Raw genomic sequence first — 22,661 nt, 5'->3', positions numbered from 1 at the left:
TGCTCAATTCATCTAACATTGAGAGAAGGGAGAAAACAGGACACTGGCGAAGCTCCTTCTATGTTTCCAGCACAGATTTTTTAAATGGCTCCGATTTCACTCCAGCAACCAAGTAGGTGAACTGGAAAGATGGGGATGGTGGGGGGCTATGGACTTGAAGTTATCTCCTGGTTTCTAAAAAAACTTCAAAAGATCACATGAAAACATTTTACACGAGTTAAGTGGGGGCCAGAGTTCAGGTTCACTCAAGCCTGGGCATTATCCTGCGTCCTCCGGGACGAGTCTGGAGGGAGGGAGTCGGGGAGGGTGGGGATAGGGGGAAAGGCCTGTCCTTGACGTGGGGGGCGTCTTATCTTACGACAGGGGGCTGCGGGCTAAGTTGCTTCAGTCGTGTCTGATTCTTTACGAACCCATGGACTGTATGGAGCCAGCCAGGCTCCTCTGTCCATGTGATTCTCCAGGCAAGCATACTGGAGTGGGTTGCCACGCCCTCCTCCACTGGCTCTTCCTGACCCAGGGATCGAACCCTCGTCTCTTACGTCTCCTGCATAGGCAGGCCGGTTCTTTCCCACTAGCGCCCATCTGGCAAGTCCTGGAAAGGGAAAAGCGGCTCACAAGCGCTGTGGGAGGGGCAAGTCTGAGGGAAGGGGCGGGGACAGGGGCGAGGCTTTAGGGCGGGGCCAAAGGGAGGGCGGGGCTGAAAAGAGACTCCGGAAACAGGACCCCAGGGTGGGGGGGCCCGGAGGGGGCTGGGCCGAGGCGGTGGCTCCCGCGGCCATATTTAGGCCGGGCACATCCCTTCAGGTGCAGCTGCTTTTCCCGCCGCCACCGTAGGTGAGCCTGGTTTTGGGCAGAGGCCTGGTTGTCCTCGGGCCGCCGGGGTCTCGTGTTGCACGGGTGATACTGGGGGTTCCGGTGGGGACGGACTCTCCTGAGCCCTTGCGGCGGGTCGCGTGTGTGCGATCGCGGAGAACGCGGCCCGTGGGCTTGGCCGCAGAGAGCCGGAGCTGGAAGCCGAGGGAGGGGCGCTGGCCGGAGGACTTTGTACCCAGGCTCGGCGCCTGTCCCAAACCCCTGTTCCCCACTAAGCCCCCAAGAATTGTAACTCCGGGCGCTCGGGCCTGCAGTCTCTTTCTTTGAGCAGCTGCTTGCTTCTCAAGGGCCCACTGCGTTTCCGTAGCTGTTTCTGTGTGAAATTGATGTGCACCCCACTCATGGAGGAAGCAGACCCTAGACGTTCGCAGTCCCCACGGGAGGGGGAACCCGCTTCTCTGCACGCAGTTGCAAGCTCTTGGGAAGTCCGATCGTGTTGTAAATGCGCTGTCAGAATTGTCTAGGAGCGTGGAGGTCATCTCTAATGGGGTGGTCAGGGGGACGACATTTGCACGGACCTTGGAGGGCATTGGAGGTTGCAGAAATAATAGTGTGAGTAATCATAGCCAGCAGCGTTGTAAGTGCATGAATTAACAACCCTATCGCATTGGTCCTATTAATATCCCCATTTTATAGATGGGGAAATGAGGCATAGAAAGTTTGCCCCCAGACACTACCACGGCCAGAATACTACCAGGAAGTGGTACCTAGAGAAGCCAGAATTTGAACCTGGAGCGTCTGGCTCCACAACCTGCTTTAAAATCACTGTACCATGGCCCCCAGTAGAAACATCCAGACTATACTAGACTGATTGAACTTGACTAAAATAAACAAGCCCAGAAAAATAGTGTGGGACCATTGAAGACAATTTAAGTTGTCTGGAGTTCATGAATGCTCTTTTTTCCCCCAGGGTGGATTAAAAATTCTGTGGGCAAGCCATGTGAATTTTTATGAAGGAAAAGAGATTATGATTAGTACACAGTTAATAATATGACCGAAGTATATATGGCGTTTTATTCATCCTGCTCTTTTTGTCAGTTCATAGTCTGAATTTTGTGAACTTTTAATTGAATCAAACTTGAAAAAAATCGTATAGTTAATGCCAATGTCTTCTACTTCAGTGACATACTGGTTTTCAGCTACTGGCCTGATAGTTGGGTGGGATTAACTCTCTACACCTGTAGCAGGATCCTGGCTGTGGGCCAGCATTTGTCATCTGCTAGTTAATGTGAGCAAGCTAACCATGTTTTCAAATGGACAGACTATACTTAACACTATACAACTTAACACTATTGAACTATGCACTTAAAAATGGTTAAGACAGAAGACTTTATGTTTTTATCACAGTTTTAAAATAAAATTAAAAATACATTTAAATGATGAGTGATTCCAAGTAGACCATGTTAGACCTGACTGTGACTTGTGTAGGGCTCCACTGAGCAGTAAGGTAAATGGATTAAAGCCCTAGGCCTCTACTCAGGATCAGTTTTAGTGAGACATAAAAGAAGAAAACAGAGTAGGAAGCTAAGTTTTAATTTCTTGTATATAATTAGGATGGTAGTAATGGGAATTCAAAGAGGGGATTACGTTAAGACATTACAAACAGAATTGGGTAAGATGGGCATAGATGAAAAGAGAGCAGAAAGAGGAATAGAAAAACGTGATTTGAAGGTAGGAGATTGAACTTAACTTCAGCTGTGTTGAGTTTTGCTAGCCAGAGGCACATCAGGTGAGATGGGTTCAACAGGAAATTTAAATTCTGGCACCAGTGTTTGAGAACGATTGAGTGGAGAGAGGCAGATTTATATTCTTTCACACAAAAAATAGTTGAAACTTTGGGGATGGGAGTTAAGGAAAGAATGTAAACAAAAAAGGAAAGGAAGATGGGAGGAGAAACAAAGAATGGAAGAGAGCTCAGATCCTGTAATTTCGTTGAGGAAAAGAATTTTTACGAAGAAGTGCTGGAGAGCAGTGCCATAATTGGGTGATGTTGGGGAGACCTGTGCAGATCATTTAGAGCCAGTGGGGTGGGGACACATTGCAGCCAGAGAAATGGATCAAAGTCCATGAGAGAATGGGAATGGAAATCCAGGTAGAGATAGGTAGAAAACTTTTGATGCTCAGGAGAAGAATGAAAGAATGGGTAAAATACAAAGAATACAGATTTCTGGAGATAGATAACATTTAGCCTCAATGAGTAAAGGGAACAAAAGTAAAATCTGACAGTTTGGCCTTTTGGAGGAGTACATGCTTTGTGAATAAAGACACCTTTCTCTTTAATAGTGTTTACCTAATCGGCGTTCCATGTGTTGATACCATGCAGTGAGAGAACCTTTTTCTCTGAAGATTATTGAGGTACATTTCATTGACTTTCTAAGAAGATTGGCACTGTGGGTTTTTTTTGGGGGGGGGAGGGGGGTTGGTTTTTGTTTTGAGGTTTCAGAGAGGGGTGTTTTTATTATTCTGTCGCACTCTGTAATTTCATTTCTCCCCAAGATCTCTTCCTAGAACTGAAGTGAAGCGTCTGTCAGACAAATGTCGCTTCGTGTGCATCGCTGCACACATTTCTGTTGTTCCTGTGTTGCCCTCACTTCACCATCTTTCATAAGCCTAGTCAGTTTTCTCACCAGGTCATGTTTTCTAGCCAGTCAGCCCAGTGTCCTTAAGTTCTCATCTCTTCGCTGCTTTATCCTCCCTGCATGACAAGTTTGACCTGCAACTCAGGTGGATTTAGGCTTCCTCTTATCTTCCTCTGCTTTTCTAGTCTCCATTCCTGTTTTCATCACTCTCAGCAGTTGATCATATCTCATACTTTCAAATTACGATTTAAAACTTTTTTTCTGTTTATTTAAAAAGAAAAAAGAAAGAAAATAAAAAAACCTTTCTTCATTGGAATCTTATTCCAGGAAAAGTTTTTAACCAAACACGAGGCCTTGTGGCAAAGTAGATATTAAGGTTACTTAGACTATGGGCCTAGGTAAAGCGACGATGCTGTTCCGTCAGCTGGCCTTCCCATTCTGCCACACCCAGGGTGGATGGTCATCTACCTTAAGAAAGGAAGATAACTCTACTGAGAATGTATAGTGGAACTGTTACCTTTGTTGTAAAAAGTATGTCCCATTTATACATCATTTGGTCTTTTTTTCAGGATCATCTACCCTTTGGTACAGACCAAAAAGCAAGTAGTAATTGGACAGGTACATTAAACTTTATTTTTGATATATTACTTTTGAACTTGAATATAAATCTAGTAACTTGGCTTAAAATATGCTGTGTTTAGCTTAGGAAAATTTTAGTGAAAAGTGTAATCGCCTAGTATATCATATATTGAAGTATATCATATCTAGTTCTTAGCTTATGTCTTGATTTTTTTATTGAGCCTTTTTTCTTAATTCATAATTGAAGACAGTTTCTAAAATGGGTGGTTAGGGGGAAAAAGAACTTTAAAAGGTTTTAAAAAAAATTCATTCTACCAATTTAAAAAACAGTATTTTCACTTTGTCTTCTTTGCCCAAATGGAAAGTACTTGATTTTGAATTTTAATTAAAAGCATTCAAAGAGTAGAAGAAATAGACCAGTGATGAGTTACTAAAATAGGTGAATAGCAAAGTATAAAAACAATAGAGGTAAAGATTAAGTTAATTTTAAAAACGTTCACATAATTGGTAGCTAGAAGTTTAAAAATGTATTCATTAATTCAACAAATAATTTTTAGATATCTTTCATGTACTAGATATATGCTCGGTGTACCATGTTTTGGGAAAGCAGATATAGTCCCTGCTAGGTCTAAAAAATAGAAATTCCTTGCAGAATAATTCCACCAGGTAAATTTTATTCTTTGATCTCATGTGCATATATTTTAAAAGTGTATTTCTGTCTCTTAATTCATTGTTTAAGATAGAGTAGTGAACAAGAATGGCTGGTTAATATTCAGTAACTAATAACATCATTTTTTTCTAAAATTGGCCTTTTGAAGATTAAAAGCATAAACCTTTGAATAGAAGGTAATTCCTCTGTGTGTAATTGTAATACCCTAATGCTATCAAATTGTCAATCTTTTCTGGGGGAAAAAAAAAGTTTTTTTTAAGAGTATTTAGAAACCCTCTGGTGAGGCAGGAAAGCAGAGCAGCAGAGGGGCTCTGAGGTCAGACTCTCTGGGTCACACCCCAGATTTCCAGCGTGAAGCTCAGTGTTTGGATTTATCGAGGAGATTACCTAAAGGTAAGGTTGAAACTAATCTTTTGCAAAGACATTTCCCAAATAAGCTTTCCAAGATTATTTTTACATGTCTTTTTAGAGTAACTGTAGCACCACAGCTGGACTAGCACGCAGTAGAGCCTTTCACGGAGAGACCACCAGAGTGGTAATACCGGTTCCTGGGGTCCGAGGATTTTTATATTTAGTGTGTATGATTTACTGATTTATAATAAGGAGAGAAAGGGAATCCTTCCTTGAGAAATACAAATCAGAATCAGTCTGGTTTTTCTTTGCTCAATGGGTGCTTAACCATACATAAAAGATGGTCTTCCAGTTTTTTGTGGGGGTTTTTATTGGTATTATTATTAAAAATTAATAATGTGTGGTATTTTAACATTTAAGTTTAAAATTATTCATGAAAACTTTAAGATGTTTTGGAGAGAAAAGAATTAACCAAACTTCAAAAATTTTTTCTGTCAAATTCCATAGACTGAGGAGACTGGTAGGCTACAGTCCATGGGGTCGCAAAGAGTCGGACACGACTGAGCGATTTTACTTTCACTTTTAATTCACTTAGGACAGCCGTATGTTTTACTTGCTGGTTTGTTTTAAAAGGTGAAATGTTGATCTGAAAGTTGTACAGCACTTTCTCTGAAATACTCCGCTAGGATGAGTAATTTGACCTGGTTTAATGTATAGGAAAGTGCCTGTGCTGTAAGTGTTGAATACATGTTCTTTCTTACTATTATCAAAACCATTACTGTTACATCATTTTCCTCCCATTTTCTTACCAGCCATAATCAGTCATACCATTGACTCTTTTGTTACAGTTGACAGCAAACTATTAACAATGTTTAATCTTCTTAGCTAAAGTAATCAGTTAATAACTTATTTGTATTCTCTCGCTTTCTTAAAGGAACTTGGGGCAGTCCACAGACATACACACCATGAAGCTTGTTAATAAGTAATGACATACCAGAGTACTTAAGTTTTCTAAAGTGAATATAACAACTCTAAGTGTACCTAATAAACTTAGTCACTTTCATAATACTATTTATCAGAAAATTAGCATGTGAAAAAAATTCGAGGTGGCAGACAGCCATATGTTTAGATACTTTATCTGAAAGCAGTTCTGTTGCAAATTTTTTAAGAGCTAATTCTCTGGAGATTGATGAGGTCCCTCTTCACTAGTAGGGGAAGAATGGCCCTGAAACAGGTTTCCAGCAGCAAGTGCTTTGGTGGACTGCAGAAAGTTTTTGAACATGACAGGTAAGTACAAAGAGGATACAATTTTAGATCTCTCTCTGCTTCCACCTACTTAAATCTTTAAATAAGCCCATGAAAGATCACGGTTGCATGAATAACTGTTCACATAGAAAACCTGTGGTTTTTATCAAATTTATCTTACCTAGTTTTGACATTGGTGATAGTAATAAGATATTTACTTGTAAATTACATATAAATTTCATATTTATACAAAAAGAGAATTAAGGATGTGGTCCATTTCAGTGTCTGTGAGCAAACATGTAGTTTAAGATCTTTAGATTTGTTATTTCATACATTTCTTTAGAAACAATTTTTCTTTTAAAAATTTTCGTGCTATATTGAGGGTATTACATTTATTCTTTTAATTCATTCTTCTCCAGATGACTGTGTACCATGTACAGCATAAGCTCAGGTTGATTAGTATGCTAAATTGGCCCTGTTCTTTCTTCAAGGGCTAGGGGCTATACCCTAAAATGTTGATGAGATCACTTATTCTGGACGTTAAATCACTTGTTTTACATTTCTTTGTGACTAATGAGGGGCAATTTTTTTTTTGATGTCTGTTAAAATTATAGTGTTGAACTGAAGTGCAAAATGAAATTTGCTGTCTATTTACCACCAAAGGCAGAAACTGGAAAATGCCCTGTGCTATATTGGCTGTCTGGTAAGTGTTATGCATTTGAGTTTTGTAAAGGGGTTTCTTTTTCTTTTTTCCTGGCTTATCTTACTCTTCCATCTTGACTTTTTGGTGTGTTTTCTTAACCATCTATAAAAAACTTTAGGAGCCTATAGTCTGCTCTTACTTTATCCTGAGAACAGTTTCAAACCTACTGAATTACATTTCTTTTATTACTTCTTTTTCATGTCTGTGTTGTTATTGTGTAATTGCTAAGTCATGTTGGACTCTTTTGCGACCCCATAGACTGTAGCCCTCCAGGCTCCTCTGTCCATGGGATCTCTGGGCAAGAATTCTGGAGTGGATTGCCATTTCCTTTTCCAGAGGATCTTCTCGACCTAGGGATCGAACCTGTGTCTCCTGCATTGGCAGGTTGATTCTTTACCACTGAGCCAACCAGGGAAATCTACTTCTTTTTCAGTTAGACCACATAATTTAGCAGAAAATATAAAGTTCTAGACTCATTGGCAAAAGCTTAGAAAACTTATTTAGTTTGTGCCTAAACCAAACATTTCTTAGAGTCTTTACCACTCAAATAGAACAATGTTAGGTAAAAGCAGGATACCTGTGATATGGTAATTAGAAACCACAGACAAGTAACTTCTTACAGCATTCTCTAGAATGTTTGAATTGGACCCGGATCTTCTCTGGCAACAGTCTGGAACATCCCAGAAGACTTCTTCTTAAACACTGGTGAATATCAGACTATCCAGTGGATTGTGAGAGCTCTTTCACAAGATCCTGGCACTTCATCTTTAGAAGCAAACATTTTAAGAGACTCATAGAAAACCAAATTATGTCATAGAGTTGTATTGTTGTTTCTTTAAAATTGCTTCTTATAACTTTGATTTACTAAATCCTCCCTTAATGTATGTTTTCTCACCAAATTATCAGTCTTTGAGAACTATGTTTCATTTTAAAAGGTAAAAATTAAGTACCTACATAATTTTAACTCAGCTTCACTTTCACTTTTCACTTTCCTGCATTGGAGAAGGAAATGGCAACCCACTCCAGTGTTCTTGCCTGGAGAATCCCAGGGATGGGGGAGCCTGCTGGGCTGCCATCTATGGGGGTCACACAGAGTCAGACACGACTGAAGCGACTTAGCAGCAGTAGCAGTTCTCTTCTTAGTACACTGAGAAATTCAAAGATGATTAGTCTAAATTTTATTGCTGAGAACTACTTGTATATAAAAATATCTTAGTATTATGATGACCATAATATTATCTCACTGTGAACATTTATGCTTTGATGCAGGAATAGTATTAACATACTTGATAACACGCCATTGGGATTGTCATAGCATTTGGTTTATGCACCATATTACCATTCTACAGTTTGAAAAATTCTGAATTCCCAAACACATCTAGTCCAGAGGATTTCTGTAATTGAAATTGTAGTCCATGACTTTGAAAAGGCAGCTAAGGGATCATTTAACCTAAGACAATTCTTAGATTGATACTGTTACAAATTTTATGAGAAGAGAAACTTTAGTGTCTTTTTCAGCATGATTTCTTTAAAAAAAAAAAAACAAAAAAAAACCTTTTTAATAGTAAGTAAGGAGATCAGTCCTGGGTGTTCATTGGAAGGACTGATGTTGAAGCTGAAACTCCAATACTTTGGCCACCTGATGCAAAGAGCTGACTCATTGGAAAAGACCCTGATGCTGGGAAAGATTGAGGGCAAGAGAAGGGGATGACAGAGGATGAGATGGTTGGATGGCATCACTAACTTGATGGACATGGGTTTGGGTGGACTCCGGGAGTTGGTGATGGACAGGGAGGCCTGGCGCGCTGCGGTTCATGGGGTCGCAAAGAGTCGGACATGACTGAGCGACTGAACTGAACTGAGCTTATTTTCTTGTGTTGTTAAATAAAGCTTATAAGCCGTTTACAGTATATCATGAGATAACAATATTTTTGATCTTTAGGTTTAACTTGCACAGAACAAAATTTTATATCAAAATCTGGTTACCATCAAGCTGCTTCGGAACACGGCCTTGTCGTCATTGCCCCAGATACCAGCCCTCGTAAGTGTTCTTATTCCAGAGATCCTTTGTAAAAGTATAAATCTTGAAGACTAAGTTACAAGCAGAGTAACATGTACACAATTTATTTTGTATTTTTGCTATTTACTAATCTTTCAGGCAACATCATGACTCTAAAATACCATACTATATATTTTCCTCACTGAATTTTACTAACAGTTTTGCTACTCCCATTTTATAGATTGACACTTTAAAACAGAGACTGAGCAACTCAATTAATCTTTATCATCTTGGCACTAGTACCAAAATAACTTACAATGCAGAGGAAATAATTTTTTGTTCCTTGGGTAGCCTGTCTTGTCATGTAGTAATTTTCTTATTTCTGTTAGTCATCAAGCAGTCATGCAGCTAAACAAATATTAGTTTTAATACAAGTGATTATAATGTATACGTTAGAGAAATGAAAATATCAGGTATTTGAGAATTCAATCCATCAGATAGTTGAAACTTGTTTTGTGACCCTGGAAGGGTCAGGAAATGGAATTTAAATGGAAGCTAAAACTATCTGGAAGTTGAATGACCGGCCTTGGGAAGCAGTGCATTTCCTTTCACAGTCCCTATGATACAACAAGTAAAACATGTCTCACGGGAAATGTAATAAAATGTTTAATTCAGAAGGGCATCAAAAATATAAAATGTCTCCAGAATAAACTTTTAAAATAAGGTTTATTTTTAAGTAAAAACCATAAAAAATTCTTAATGATCATTAGTGGGAAAGTGCCATGTTCCTGGATGAGCAGAGACTCTTACAAAGAGGTCATTTCCATCCAATTACGTATCACTATGATTTTATTCGAAATCTCAGTGGTTGACTTTACTTTGCCAACAAAGGTCCGTCTAGTCAAGGCTATGGTTTTTCCAGTGGTCATGTATGGATGTGAGAGTTGGACTGTGAAGAAAGCTGAGCACCGAAGAATTGATGCTTTTGAACTGTTGGAGAAGTGTTGAAGTGTTGGAGAAGACTCTTGAGAGTCCGTTGGACTGCAAGGAGATCCAACCAGTCCATTCTAAAGGAGATCAGCCCTGGGATTTCTTTGGAAGGAATGATGCTAAAGCTGAAACTGCAGTACTTTGGCCACCTCATGTGAAGAGTTGACTCATTGGAAAAGACTCTGATGCTGGGAGGGATTGGGGGCAGGAGGAAAAGGGGACGACAGAGGATGAGATGGCTGGATGGCGTCACCAACTCAATGGACGTGAGTTTGGGTGAACTCCGGGAGATGGTGATGGACAGGGAGGCCTGGCACACTGCGATTCATGGGGTCGCAAAGAGTCGGACACTACTGAGCAACTGAACTGAACTGATGATTTTATTCGAAATCCCAGTGGTTGACTTTAAACTGCATGCAAGTATATAAAATAAAACCTAATTAATTAAAAAGGAATGTAAGAAAATTCCACTGGCGGGATGGATAAATAGGAGAAACAGGATGGAATGATTCCAGAGTATATAAGAAGACATTTTCACTGTCAGCTCAAGATAGCGAATTGAGCACAAGTGTTTGTCCCCATTCTCTTCTGAGATCACAGTGGTACAGAGAACAAAGAAGTGTTGGGGTAGTGAGGAGGGTCATCAGAGAAGAAATTTCAACACATTTACGAAGGATAAAAAGAAGGTCGAAACCCTTTGACAGGTAAAACAGAGTGAGAATATGTTCAGAACACTTAAGATCTTCTAACATCAACAAAGAAAGACAGTGAATACCCCAGCCTGGAGGACCATGTCCTCCTTTTCCTACCTCATTGTCTGGAACTAGTCATAGGACCGCACTCGAGGGCAAGGACGTATGTGCGCCAAAAGGCCAGAGAGCTCACAGTGTCCAGTGAACAGCTCTGATGCAACTGAATATTCAGGTTCATTTTAAAGTGTATTATTAAACGGGGGCCATTACTAACAGAGAAGATGAAACCATGAGACTTTTCTTTAATTAGGTGGCTGCAATATTAAAGGAGAAGAGGACAGCTGGGACTTCGGCACTGGCGCTGGGTTTTATGTCGATGCTACTGAAGATCTTTGGAAAACTAACTATAGAATGTACTCTTACGTAACGAAGGAGGTAACTTAATTTACATTGTAATTATTAATCGATGACTGTGAAAGTTTGATTTTGGACACAAGATCCTTCTAGTCTTTTAAACTAAGGTATGGTATTGTTGAATCTGTTTGGTATATGTGATATGATGTCCGACTCTATGCGGCCCGTGGACTGGCCCACCAGGCTGCTTAGTCAATGGAATTTTCCAGGCAAGAATACAGGAGTAGGTTGCCATTTCCTACTCCAGGGGATCTTCCCGACCCAGGGATTGAACCCACATCTCTTGCGTCTCCTGTGTTAGCCACCAGTGCCACCTGGGAAGCCTATTTAGTATATATTTACTAATTAACCTTTGTAAAGATTCCCAAGTTTACTGGTACTATACTCCTATTTTCTCAATAGGAGAATACTCCTATTTTCTACAATAGGAGTATTCTCCTATTCTCAATAGAATACTCCTATTTTCTACAATAGGAATATTCTAAATTCACTTAAGTACAATTTTAAGGAATTTAATAATTATTTTGATACCTGTTTACATTGACCAGGTTATACAAAGCAAATAGTATATGAAAACACTTCGCATTTCTCTGGTAGTTGGTTCATTCAGACATATTCACAGGGATTAATCATAATCAGAAAGGATAAGTGGTAAAGCATTGCTTCTATTAATAATATTTGTGTACAGTTTATGCATTTTTCTAAGTTTTATATGATTTTAACAATGTCCACATCATAAAAATTCAGAACTAATAGTATAAAATTTTAATCATGTGTAATTCTGTCACCCCAGACAACTATATTTTGGTATATTCCAGACTTTGTTTTATGAGTAGTTTTCATATAATTGTGAAACATTTTTATCTTATTCTTTTTTAGTTATAGAAAACAAATATTTTATAATATTCTGATCTATTTGTAACATAATTTTAAGAATTGGATAGTATTCCATCGTATGCCATGATTTACTTTTTTCTAATGGAGCTATTATATCTTTACATATGTTTTTTACCATAATGTTTATTACTGCATTGATTATCTTTGTGTATAACTTTTTCTACCCATAAGAACTTTTCCTGTAGAATAGATTCCAGGAAGTGAAATTATTGGATCAAAGTTTAGAACATTTTGAAGTTTCTTTCTGCATTATCGTCTTAAATTTGCTTTCTAAGTGTGATGTATCATATATTCTCCAGTGATATATAATCATTGTCTATCCTGCATTTTTAAAAAATCTTTACGGTGTAAACCATTTTAAGACTGTGATTTGGAAGTATTGATTTTTTTTATACAACTTTGAAAGAGTCTAAACTTCCTTATCTCATATCTTCTGTCCCACCATTAAATTCTCTCTAGCTTCCCCAACTTGTAAATGACAATTTCCCAGTGGACCCCCAAAGGATGTCTGTTTTTGGCCACTCTATGGGAGGCCATGGAGCTCTGATTTGTGCTTTGAAGAATCCTGGAAAATACAAAGTAAGATTACCTAAGCTTCTAGTGACAGATATTTCTCTTGAATAATATAATATTAGGAACTTACAGAGATTGAAATTAGATACTGTTGTTTAGTATTGGAACTAAACTTTTCTAGTGTTGGGAATTTCAAGAGATTGTGGGGGAAGACTATTAAATTGACCATACAATATATGCTGCAGACTCAAAAGAATAGGCCTTGTATCCCAGTGTTTTTTCATTGGTCTGCCAGAGGTATTATCAAGAAATTTTCATTGCTTCTATTCAAACTATAGTTTTCTAGGCTCTTTTTTTCTAAAAGTTAGTCTTGACTAATGTTATTATGGCAGTATATTATCATTTACCTATATTTTTACCAAGAATATTCTCACATAAAGTTTACTCTGATTTTCCATTGTTTTAAGTGGAAAAACTGAGTAGAAATTCATCATAAACTTCATTTGTGCCTTATTTAATGAAAATGTAATGTACTGCTTGGTTGCTTTAGCAATTATATTTTATTAGCTCTTTGAATAGAACACAAAGGATGATGGATCTTGGAGAGGCATATAATCTAAGCTCATAGTATAGCAGAAGAAAACTCGTTCACAGGGACTTTCATGACAAGTCAGAGTTTTTAAGCAAGTTGCAAATATCTGTGCATAGTCAACTTACAAAAATATAACTTGTTTGTAAATTTTATTTTATTTTTGTGCCTTAAGTCTGTGTCAGCATTTGCTCCACTTTGCAACCCAGTGCTCTGTCGTTGGGGCAAAAAAGCCTTTACCGGATATTTGGGAACAGATCAAAGTAAATGGGAGGTAGGTACTGGATGGCTGTCTTAAACTCATTCATAAGTTTTCAAATTTGTTGAAAAGCTGCACTACAGACATTCTATTCCTAACTTATTCAAGTAAGGATCCAGGGTCCCTTGCATTGCAAGCAGATTCTTTACCATCTGAGCCACCAGGGAAGCCCAAACATCCAGAGCTAAAACTAATTAACAAAAGTGAATACATATACCAATAACACCACCCATGAAGGATCTTTTTTAAATTGTATTGAATTATGGCAGATATTCTGAGGCTACATCTTTTTTCTGCTAATGATTAATTTATATGTTTATTTTCTAAATTAACATTATGAAAAATAGCCCCTATTACTAAATTTAGACTTATCTCTTAACTATGTGCTCGATTGTATGGTAAGAACCAGGAGGCCTGGGTTTTTATTTTGTGTATCTGTTTCAAAATCTAGTGTCTCTCAGGTTTAGATTTTTAATTCTAGGCTTAACAGCCTTTAAACATAGATACTGTGTATGTAATGTACATTTATGAGTCTATTTACAACAGCGAGATTGCTTTTTAAAGCATAAGAGCAGATGCTTCTAGATGAAAATAAACAGGCCCTTTTTTCCAAGACTGTGCAGAAATGGGCTATTTGAAAACTCCTGCCAAGAATTTGAATATTTTGCAAATGAGCTCATCACCATGCGCTTGTTAGCAAGTAGCAGATACTTGAGTTGGGGGGGTGGTGGGGAAACCTTTTTTGTCTCATTGCTGTTTATTCAAAATCATTTACACATGGACCCCTATTTTACTTAAGTTTGGTCATTGAAATTCTAACAGAATTGGAAAGTTAATCTCTTAGTCACTAGATTAAAGTTTTGTTTTGCTTAGGCCTAGGTTTTCATTAGGTTGGAGGAATGCCAAAAATTGTTACTATTAGTTACTTGGAGAACAACGCATTGACAATGCTTGTGCATCAGTAGTTTGAGTTTTCACCATATGCAGTGTTTGTGTGGAGTTTTGAAATCTTCTGTCAAGAAGGTGATGATCCTTTCCTGCCCACAGGGGCCTTATGGTCTAATAGAAGATTTGAGTGAAAGACCAACTGATAGAGAGAAGTAGGGGAGGGGTAGCCTATAAAGGAACGTGTATCGTTTTTCTCCAAGTGGCAGTAGATTTTACTGTCTTAATTATGGGGTGTTTAGGCCAGCATTTAATTTACTCTTGGAAGAAGGAGGCTATGCAGAATTATGAACTCATAGAACTTTACACTAGTTGGACTTTGTATGTTTCCTTTCACTCTCCTTTTAAGACTAAAGAAAGCAAGTCTGAAAAAGCATGATACTTTAGAAGGGAAAATCTTTTGTTTGTCTTGATCAATGCATCAGTGTGGTTAGTGAATATACATGGGTGATCAGCATTTAAAGATGGATGGTAAAATAGAAAATTGTAACTAGTGGCAGCTCCTCAGATACTAAATTTGAGTTGTTAACATGATTCAGATTATTCAAGTCTTCCTGAAAGTTCCTGGAGATGGTAGATATTTGGTGGTTTTCAGCAGATAGCAAAAGAGAGATTTATGTCTGGAATTAGTCAAAAAGCAGAAACAAAAATAGACTGCTTATTTGAAATAGTTAGAAGAAATAGTCAATTTGTGAAAGGATTTACAAAGGAAAAATATCAGGGTTTTTGAAGTTGAGAAGTGGTTAATAACCTTGATGATTTAGAAGAAAAAAGGTTACACAATGAAGAATACTTGAGATATAAAATCCTTGCTGTCGGTCTAGGACTGCTTGAAAGTAAGGAAGAGGCTGTAATGAGAATAGCATTCTGAAGACCTTATAAATAAAAACCAGACAAGCCAACTTAATCAGCCTTAGAGCTTGAATGACTTAAAATTTCTATTCGGTTCTAGTATAGGATATTCTGAAGAATATCTTTCTGGCGCTTGGGAATTTACTTTTCATTATTTCTCCTCTTTTTATAGGCTTATGATGCTACCTATCTTGTGAAGTCCTATCCAGGTCCTCAGCTGGATATACTAATTGATCAAGGGAAAGAGGACGAGTTCCTTTCCGACGGACAGTTACTGCCTGATAACTTCATAGCTGCCTGTACAGAAAAGAAAATCCCTGTTGTTTTCAGATTGCAAGAGGCAAGTACCAGGAAACCTTACCTTGCTCTAAATTCATTATTAAAAAAACAAGATTCCATAGTATTTTTTAAATTTTATTTTAGAATTTGAAAAGGTACCTCTAGTTAAGATATTTTCTAATAAGACAAAGTGAAAACCTTCCTATTAAGTCAATGATATCTAAGACCAGATTACAAAGAAATAGGAATGCTTTTGGCAGTGAAAAGGATTTACAATTTTCTGTCCTACTGTAAGATCAGTAAATAGCTCAAAGTTTGATGCTTGGGTGGTACTTAATCATCAACATTATCGGGTGTCTTTCTTTACACATGCAGCTGTTGTTGCAGTCAAATAAAAAGACAAGCTTACACCTTAATTTCTCTTCTCTTTAGGTACACATCTTAGCCTCGGAAGCTGTGTATTGTCTGACACACACATATGCACTATATATTGAGTTAGATACTAACCTATCTGTTGAGCTGCTTTCTCGTTGTTTGAGAACTATTACTGGATTTTGATTGGTTTGCAGATTTTCCTTTTTCCTTGGCTAAAATACTTTTGACTATTCACTACTCACCTAACTCTATGCTAATATAGTTATAATTAAAGAAATTCTGCCTTTATTTTTTAAAAAATTATATAATCACACACTTCAGAACATAATATAAACAAAATTTTTCTTTCAGGATGAAAAATGAACCCTGAAAATTATACATGGCCAGGCTTTTTAAAAAGATTTTTATTCATGTTTATGGGTAATATGCCATATGGATAATATGTTTATGGGTAATATTCCAGGCACATTGATCTAAAACTTATAATGATAAGTGTTACCTAGATCACTCCAGTGTTCTTGCCTGGAGAATCCCAGGGATTGGGGGAGCCTGGTGGGCTGCCGTCTATGGGGTCGCACAGAGTCGGACACGACTGAAGCGACTTAGTAGTAGTAGTAGATCAATGTGTAAGCTTACAAAACTGTTTTCACAGCATTAACTCATTTTATCCTTATATGACCAGATGAGAGACCATTCCTATCCTGTCCACCTGTTTGGGTTTTTTTTTTTTACTTTTTTTCAGCTTTTTTTTTTTTTATTGTGGTAAAATAACCACAATACCACATAAAATTTACTACCTTAACTCTTTTTAAGTGCAATTTCAGTGGTGTTAAATACATTCATAATGCCCTGCAGCTTTCACCATCATTCCTGTCCACAATTCTTTTCATCTTGTAAAACTGCAACTCTGTTCCCATTAAGCACTAACCCCCCATCCCTCCCTGCCCCCAATCCTTAGCAGCCACCATTTTACTTCCTGTCTCTGTGACTGCCCTGAGGATTTCCCATAAGTGGGCTCATACAGTATTTGTCTTTTTGTGACTAGCTGATTTCACTTAGCATAGTCCTCTTAAGGTTCATCCATGTTGTATCATGTGCCAGAATTTTCTTCCTTTTTAAGGCTGAATAATATTTCATCCTATACATATACCAGATTTTGCTTATTCAGTCATCTGTCAGTGAACAATGTAGGTTGCTTCCAAGTCTTAGCTATTGTGAATAATGTTCCTATAAACAGGGATGTGTAAATGTTTCCTGAAGATTCTACTTTTATTTATTTTGGTTATTATACCCAGGAGTGGAATTGTTGGATCATGTGGTGATTCTGTTTTTAATTTTTTGAGGATACTTCATACTATATTCCATAGCAGCTATACCACCTTACATTCCCATCAGCAGTGCACAAGGGTTCTAATTTCTCCACATCCTCCCCAACATTCCTTTTTTCTTTCTTGTGACTATCCATCATTTAAAAATAGAATTTTTTATTAATAGATTAATTTGAACGTTTATTATCAGAATTACATGTTTTAGATCAATGATCAACCTTGAGAAACTTTATTATAAAGATAACAGTGTGTTTAATTTTATTAACTCTAGCTATAAGTGATAGAACAAAGCGTGTTTTTTCCCAAATGACTTGAACTTCTTGGCAGTAGTGCTGTTGGTTGCCTCTTCTGCGTCCCTTGAGTTTATGCCAGGAAATTTTGTTGTTACCACTAACAGCGAAGTTTCAGCCTTGCTACAAAGACTGAAAAATTTCTAGAGTTTGTTATATAAGCAGCAGGGTTAGAACACTGATGAAATTCTTGAGGGGAAAAAATAAGTCAATTTATTTATTTCTAAAATGCCTACATCCCAAGCAACTGAAAAACGTAGTTGTCTGTGCTTAGTGAAGAGTCAAGACAAAGCATTCCTTTTCCTTTTTTATTTAAAGATAAGAAAGCATTGAAATCATCAGTCACAATTTTTAGCTCAGGCCCAGTTTTCTGTCCACTTTCCTTCCAGCATGGGCAGTTTGAGGGAACTGCACAGTGTGGAGCAGATCACGTTTAGGTTTGTTATAGCTGAATGAGCAGCACAATGTTCATACCTCGGCAGTGGCTCCAGAGAGGCAACTTTGCAGAGTTTTAAGCCAACTTCGGTTGACTTCAGACTACCTCAGGTCTGAGGGACTTACTATCTGCTTTATCGTTAGGGTTTCCCAGGTGGCTCAGTGGTAAAGGATCCACCTGCCAATGCAAGTAGATGCATAAGACACTGGGTCAATCCCTGGGTTGGGAAGATCCCCTGGAATAGGAAATGGCAACCCGCTCCAGTATTCTTGCCTGGAAAGCCTCATTGACAGAGGAGCTTGGTGGACTCAGTCTATGGGGTCGCAAAGAGTCAGACATGAATAAGCATACACGCATACCTATTTTCGATCGGGTCCATTTTTTTATCAGAAAACTGGCAGGTACCACTTGGTACTATGCTTTACAGGTTTTGTGGCCTAAAAATCATGGGCATATTTGACCTCTTAACAAGAGTTACATGGGTGCCAAGTGCTTGTCTCCTCCTTTCTTTATGTAAGAAACTGTCCTTCAGCTCTAAATTAACTGGGACTGGTCTAATCATTGAGTGATGTGAAACCAAATAATTCCAAGGCTCAGCCTTAATTTTGACAGCATTCCTGTCAGATTCACTTCTGCAGTTTGGCCACTGAAAATAGAAAACAGATGGCTTTTAAGTTTCTTTGATGATTTTAAAGTAGAACTCTTTATTAACTGGTCTACCCAAGATATGCTTTGCATACGGCTGGAAGTTAGAGATTGAGAACGTTTACTGATTCATCAAAACCTTAGGGATTTTACCTTGTTCCCTGAAATTCAGGTGATATTTTTTATTAGGCCCAGTTTTGTTTCTTCAATGCTTAGAAAAATTCATTTTTCTTCCAATCAGACCATTTGCTTGATCAGGTTAAACTTTCTTAGACTCTTATCTTCCCTGGTTTATTCTCTTTTATATTTTAATTGCCTCTGGCAGGGTAAGGGCTGTCCTAAAAATTACCTGGTTTTTAACACCTTTAAGTTCTTCCATTCCTATTTTTAATTTCTTTTTCCCTTGAAAGGTACTTACTTTGTACTCAGAGGACACCTTCAGGAGGGTTGCTTCTCCTTTTGCCACTGATCACCTGTCACTGATTTTATTTAACCAGATAGAAATCTGTTTCAACTCAATTACATTTTCTCTCTGCAGCATGGTAGTTTTTAAAAGTTTACTGACGTTTTACCCAATTTGGTTTATTGCTGAGAGATGTCAGCATTTAATTAATTATTCCTTTTTCCTCAGCTGTAGTAGGCTTTTACTGCACAGGAGGTCAAATTCTTAATGTGATTTATCATGGCCCTGTTTAACTTCCCAGGATAGGGCATTTGGCTGTTCACATGTTCTTTCCCTGTATTGTTTACATGTGCTTATTTTGTATCTTAGCATTTCCTTATCGGTGGTAGTGTGTTTCCTTTGGGATTTGGAACTTCTTGCCTGTGTTCCTAAACTCTCTAAATTCTGAGTCTTTTATGTCCTTGTTGATAGGACCACATGTTTACTCTGTGCATTTAATTAATGTGTTATTTCTTTTCTTTGCATATATTAATAGCATCTAGAAACTAGGCTATGCAGAATGTTTCTTTTTTTTTTCTTTTTACATTTTTGCTATTCTTTTTTCAGTGAAAATATTGAAGTACAAGTGTAATAAGCTTTACTTTGATTAGAAACCGTTCACATATGGTGATAGTTTAATTATTTACAAGCAAATTAAGTGACATGCAAGATATATTTAATGTCCCTTTACTGACTTTTCTGAATGGTAAATAAACATCATCTCTCTGTTTTGTCTTCTAGGGTTATGATCACAGCTACTACTTTATTGCAACCTTTATCGCTGATCACATCAGACATCATGCAAAATATCTGAATGCATGAAAAACTTCAGATAAGAGAATCTCTTCAGGATTATAAAATTGTAATAAACAGAATTGCAAGAAAATAAGATTTTAAAACTTTGGATTTCATAATGCTAAAAATACTTCATTCTGTAGTTGAATCACTCACTGAATAAATATATCAAATCTGCTTCTGATTTTTAAAGTTACTTTACCAGTGTTCACTTGGGAAATATTTGATACTTAACAGCTTTTTCAAGATCATTTGGAAATGATTCAGAGGCATAGGCTGTCTTTTTCCGTATTGTTTTGTATCTAGTGTCTAACAACTGCTTGGCTTCTAGTGGTCACTGAGTTGAATATTTGTTAGTTGGTGAATACAGAAATAGACTCAGAAAGATTAAGTGAATTTCCCATCATTACAGTTATTTGTGGGAGAGCTAAGATAGAAGTCAGATTTCCAGAACCCAGTCAACTATATTTCTTATCTGTTGAGTCAAATGGATTTGTGGACATTGGTTTATGGACCTCTCTCAAGAGACAAGAATTAAATACTAGATTAGATCTGAAATTCGATAAGGAAACTTGTTTCATATGTTACTGTGAAAGATATTTTCCTTTAATTACATGCAGAAATGTAGCTTGATAAACTCGGCCAAGAAAAGTAATGATTCTCCTTGTAAGTACCAGAGTGTGTTCCTTCGAGAACTTAATGGACACACTTTTGAAACATGATAGGTGAATTCTGGTTGTTTTAAAAGAAATATATTTTTCTGTTAAAGAGCACAAAAGTTATACATTTTAAACATTCAAGAAGAGTGCATATTACATGGTAATAGAGGAAGACATCAAGTTTTTAAAATTATAAAATAAGTACTGTGTAAATGTGAATTAGACTAAACTTTTTTAAAATTATCACTATTTAAATATCAGTATTCAAGATTGAACCCTACAATGAACTACACCCAAATGGTTCTAAGTCTTAACAAATTTGTGTCCTCTAATAAGAAAAAAATTTTAATTCACAAATTTTTTCATGTAGATAATTCCTTTATAAAGAAAAATAATTGTGTGATCCTATGATCTTTGTATTTGTTGAGGATTTAACCAAAGAAGCAGAACTATTGGTAGACATGTACATTAAAAGACATTTTAGAAGGAATTTGCTGTGTCATTGTGGGGGTTGGCCAACTGAGTCTGAAATCCATGAGACTTGGAAGGGAAGGGAAGGGAGGGAAGTGCAAACAATGAAGTGCCAGCGGGAGGGGAATTTCAGGAGCAGGGACTCCATGGGCAGGGCTGAGGCCATTGTCCACAGCTGGAGTTTCTTCTCTCTCAGCTTCAGCCCTTAATCCTGCTTTTATATACCTTCTGAGTAAGGCCCACCAGATAATCCAGAATAATCTTCCTTATTCAAAGTCAGTTAATTCGGGAATTTGATCATGTCTGCAAAAATCCCTTCATAGCAATAGCTAGATTAGCGTTTAAGTGAATTACTAGGGACTATTATCTTACAAATTGTCACAACATTATAAAAAAATCATCACTTTGCTGTTTTGCAGGGTAAATGCAAAACATTCAAATACTCAGTAAATAATTGCCAACATATAGCCAATGGTAACCAGTAACGACAAAACCCTTCAATTACAATACAGAATTGACCATTAAGGATACATGGGGAGCCAATAAATTGGAACTTGCTTTGATGTGTCACAAATACTGGCCGGGGGACGAATGAATGCTTATATATAAGAATATTCTTATATACTTGTATGATGTTTCCCCTACCAGAAAAAAATCCCAGTCTCTCATATAATAAGGAACCATTTCCATGACTTTATAATAGCAAATAACCTAAAAATGAACTCCTAATACTAATTTTGTGTGCTTCTGACAGTCACCTGACAGAAGGAGGCAAAGGAATTGACTCATTTCCCGGATCACTGTAAATGTAAAAGCTCTCTTTAATCTCCCTTTAACGAAACAAAACAATACAGTAAAGCCACCATTACTAGTAGAGGCAAGCCATGAAATGGGTGGAGGTGCTTGCAGAATGGGTATCTGACAGAACCTGAATCTAGAATGTATAAAGAACTCCATAAATTAATTATTTAAAAGATAAACCAACAGAAAAGTAGGCAAAATATTCGATTGGGTACTTATCAAAATGGGATGTAAGTATGATTAATAAATACATGAGAATGTGTTTAACTTCATAAGACCAGGGAAATGCAGACAATGAAGTGCCACTGTACACCTCCCTGAATGGCCACAGTTGGGAGAAATCGCAAGTGTTGGCCTGGCGGTATGGTGGCCTGCTAATGGGAGTGGAGCTGGCAGAGTCTGCTGAGATCCAGCATAATGTCCAGTCATATCCAACTGTTCTCGAGCCCATGGACAGTGCACGCCAGTCTTCCCTGTCATTCACTGACTCCCAGAGTTTGCTCAAACTCATGTCCATTGAGTCGATGATGCCATCCAACCATCTCATCCACTGTCACCCCCTTCTCCTCCTGCCCTCAATCTTTCCCAACATCAGGGTCTTTTCCAGTGAGTCAGCTGTTTGCATCAGGTGGCCAAAGTACTGGAGCTTCAGCTTCAGCCTCAGTACTTCCAATGACTATTCAGGGTTGATTTCCTTTAGGATTGATTGGTTTGATCTCCTTGGTGTCCAAAGGATTCAAAGGGTCTTCTCCCAGGGGCCCCCCTGGTAGCTCAGGTGGTAAAGAATCTGCCTGCAATGCAGGAGATGCTGGTTCGAATCCTGGATCAGGAAGATCCCCTGGAGAAGGGATAGGCAACCCACTCTAGTACTCTGGCCTGGAGAATTCCACGGACAGAGGAGCCTAGCAGGCTACAGTCCATGGGGTCCCAAAGAGTCAGACATGACTGAGCGAACTTCACTTTCACTTTCTCCAGCACTACAATTCAGAA

The 22,661-nt window shown here is 37.8% G+C and overlaps 1 protein-coding gene across 7 annotated transcripts; it reads left to right on the top strand.

Moving 5' to 3' along the window:
* The first annotated feature begins 1 nt into the window (after window position 1).
* Window positions 2-20,889, top strand: ESD (esterase D). Of its 7 annotated transcripts, none has more exons than XM_024999919.2 (11): window positions 2-112; window positions 3,157-3,228; window positions 4,022-4,070; window positions 6,265-6,339; window positions 6,912-7,000; window positions 8,943-9,041; window positions 10,992-11,116; window positions 12,452-12,571; window positions 13,270-13,368; window positions 15,323-15,490; window positions 19,687-19,917. In XM_024999919.2, the coding sequence occupies exons 4-11, from the start codon at window positions 6,272-6,274 to the stop codon at window positions 19,765-19,767; spliced, it is 849 nt and encodes a 282-aa protein (XP_024855687.1). In that variant the 5' UTR covers window positions 2-112; window positions 3,157-3,228; window positions 4,022-4,070; window positions 6,265-6,271; the 3' UTR covers window positions 19,768-19,917. The 7 variants fall into 7 exon arrangements, with proteins under 7 accessions (XP_024855687.1, XP_024855686.1, XP_005213717.1 ...); XM_024999918.2 differs by having other exon boundaries at window positions 6,262-6,339; XM_005213660.5 differs by having other exon boundaries at window positions 6,222-6,339.
* The last annotated feature ends 1,772 nt before the right edge of the window (window positions 20,890-22,661 follow it).

This window comes from Bos taurus, chromosome 12 (assembly GCF_002263795.3).
Source record: "Bos taurus isolate L1 Dominette 01449 registration number 42190680 breed Hereford chromosome 12, ARS-UCD2.0, whole genome shotgun sequence".
Lineage (NCBI taxonomy): Eukaryota > Metazoa > Chordata > Mammalia > Artiodactyla > Bovidae > Bos > Bos taurus.
The sequence above is the reverse complement of the archived record's forward strand: the minus strand, read 5'-3'. Positions and strand labels throughout refer to the sequence as shown.

Bases quoted from the DNA above. Each gene is read 5' to 3' on its own strand.
- ESD (XM_005213660.5), top strand. From the start codon at position 6,242: ATGAGGTCCCTCTTCACTAGTAGGGGAAGAATGGCCCTGAAACAGGTT. The intron at 11,117-12,451 runs GTAACTTAATTT...AATTCTCTCTAG, and splicing joins ACTCTTACGTAACGAAGGAG to CTTCCCCAACTTGTAAATGA. The intron at 15,491-19,686 runs GCAAGTACCAGG...TTTGTCTTCTAG, and splicing joins TTGTTTTCAGATTGCAAGAG to GGTTATGATCACAGCTACTA.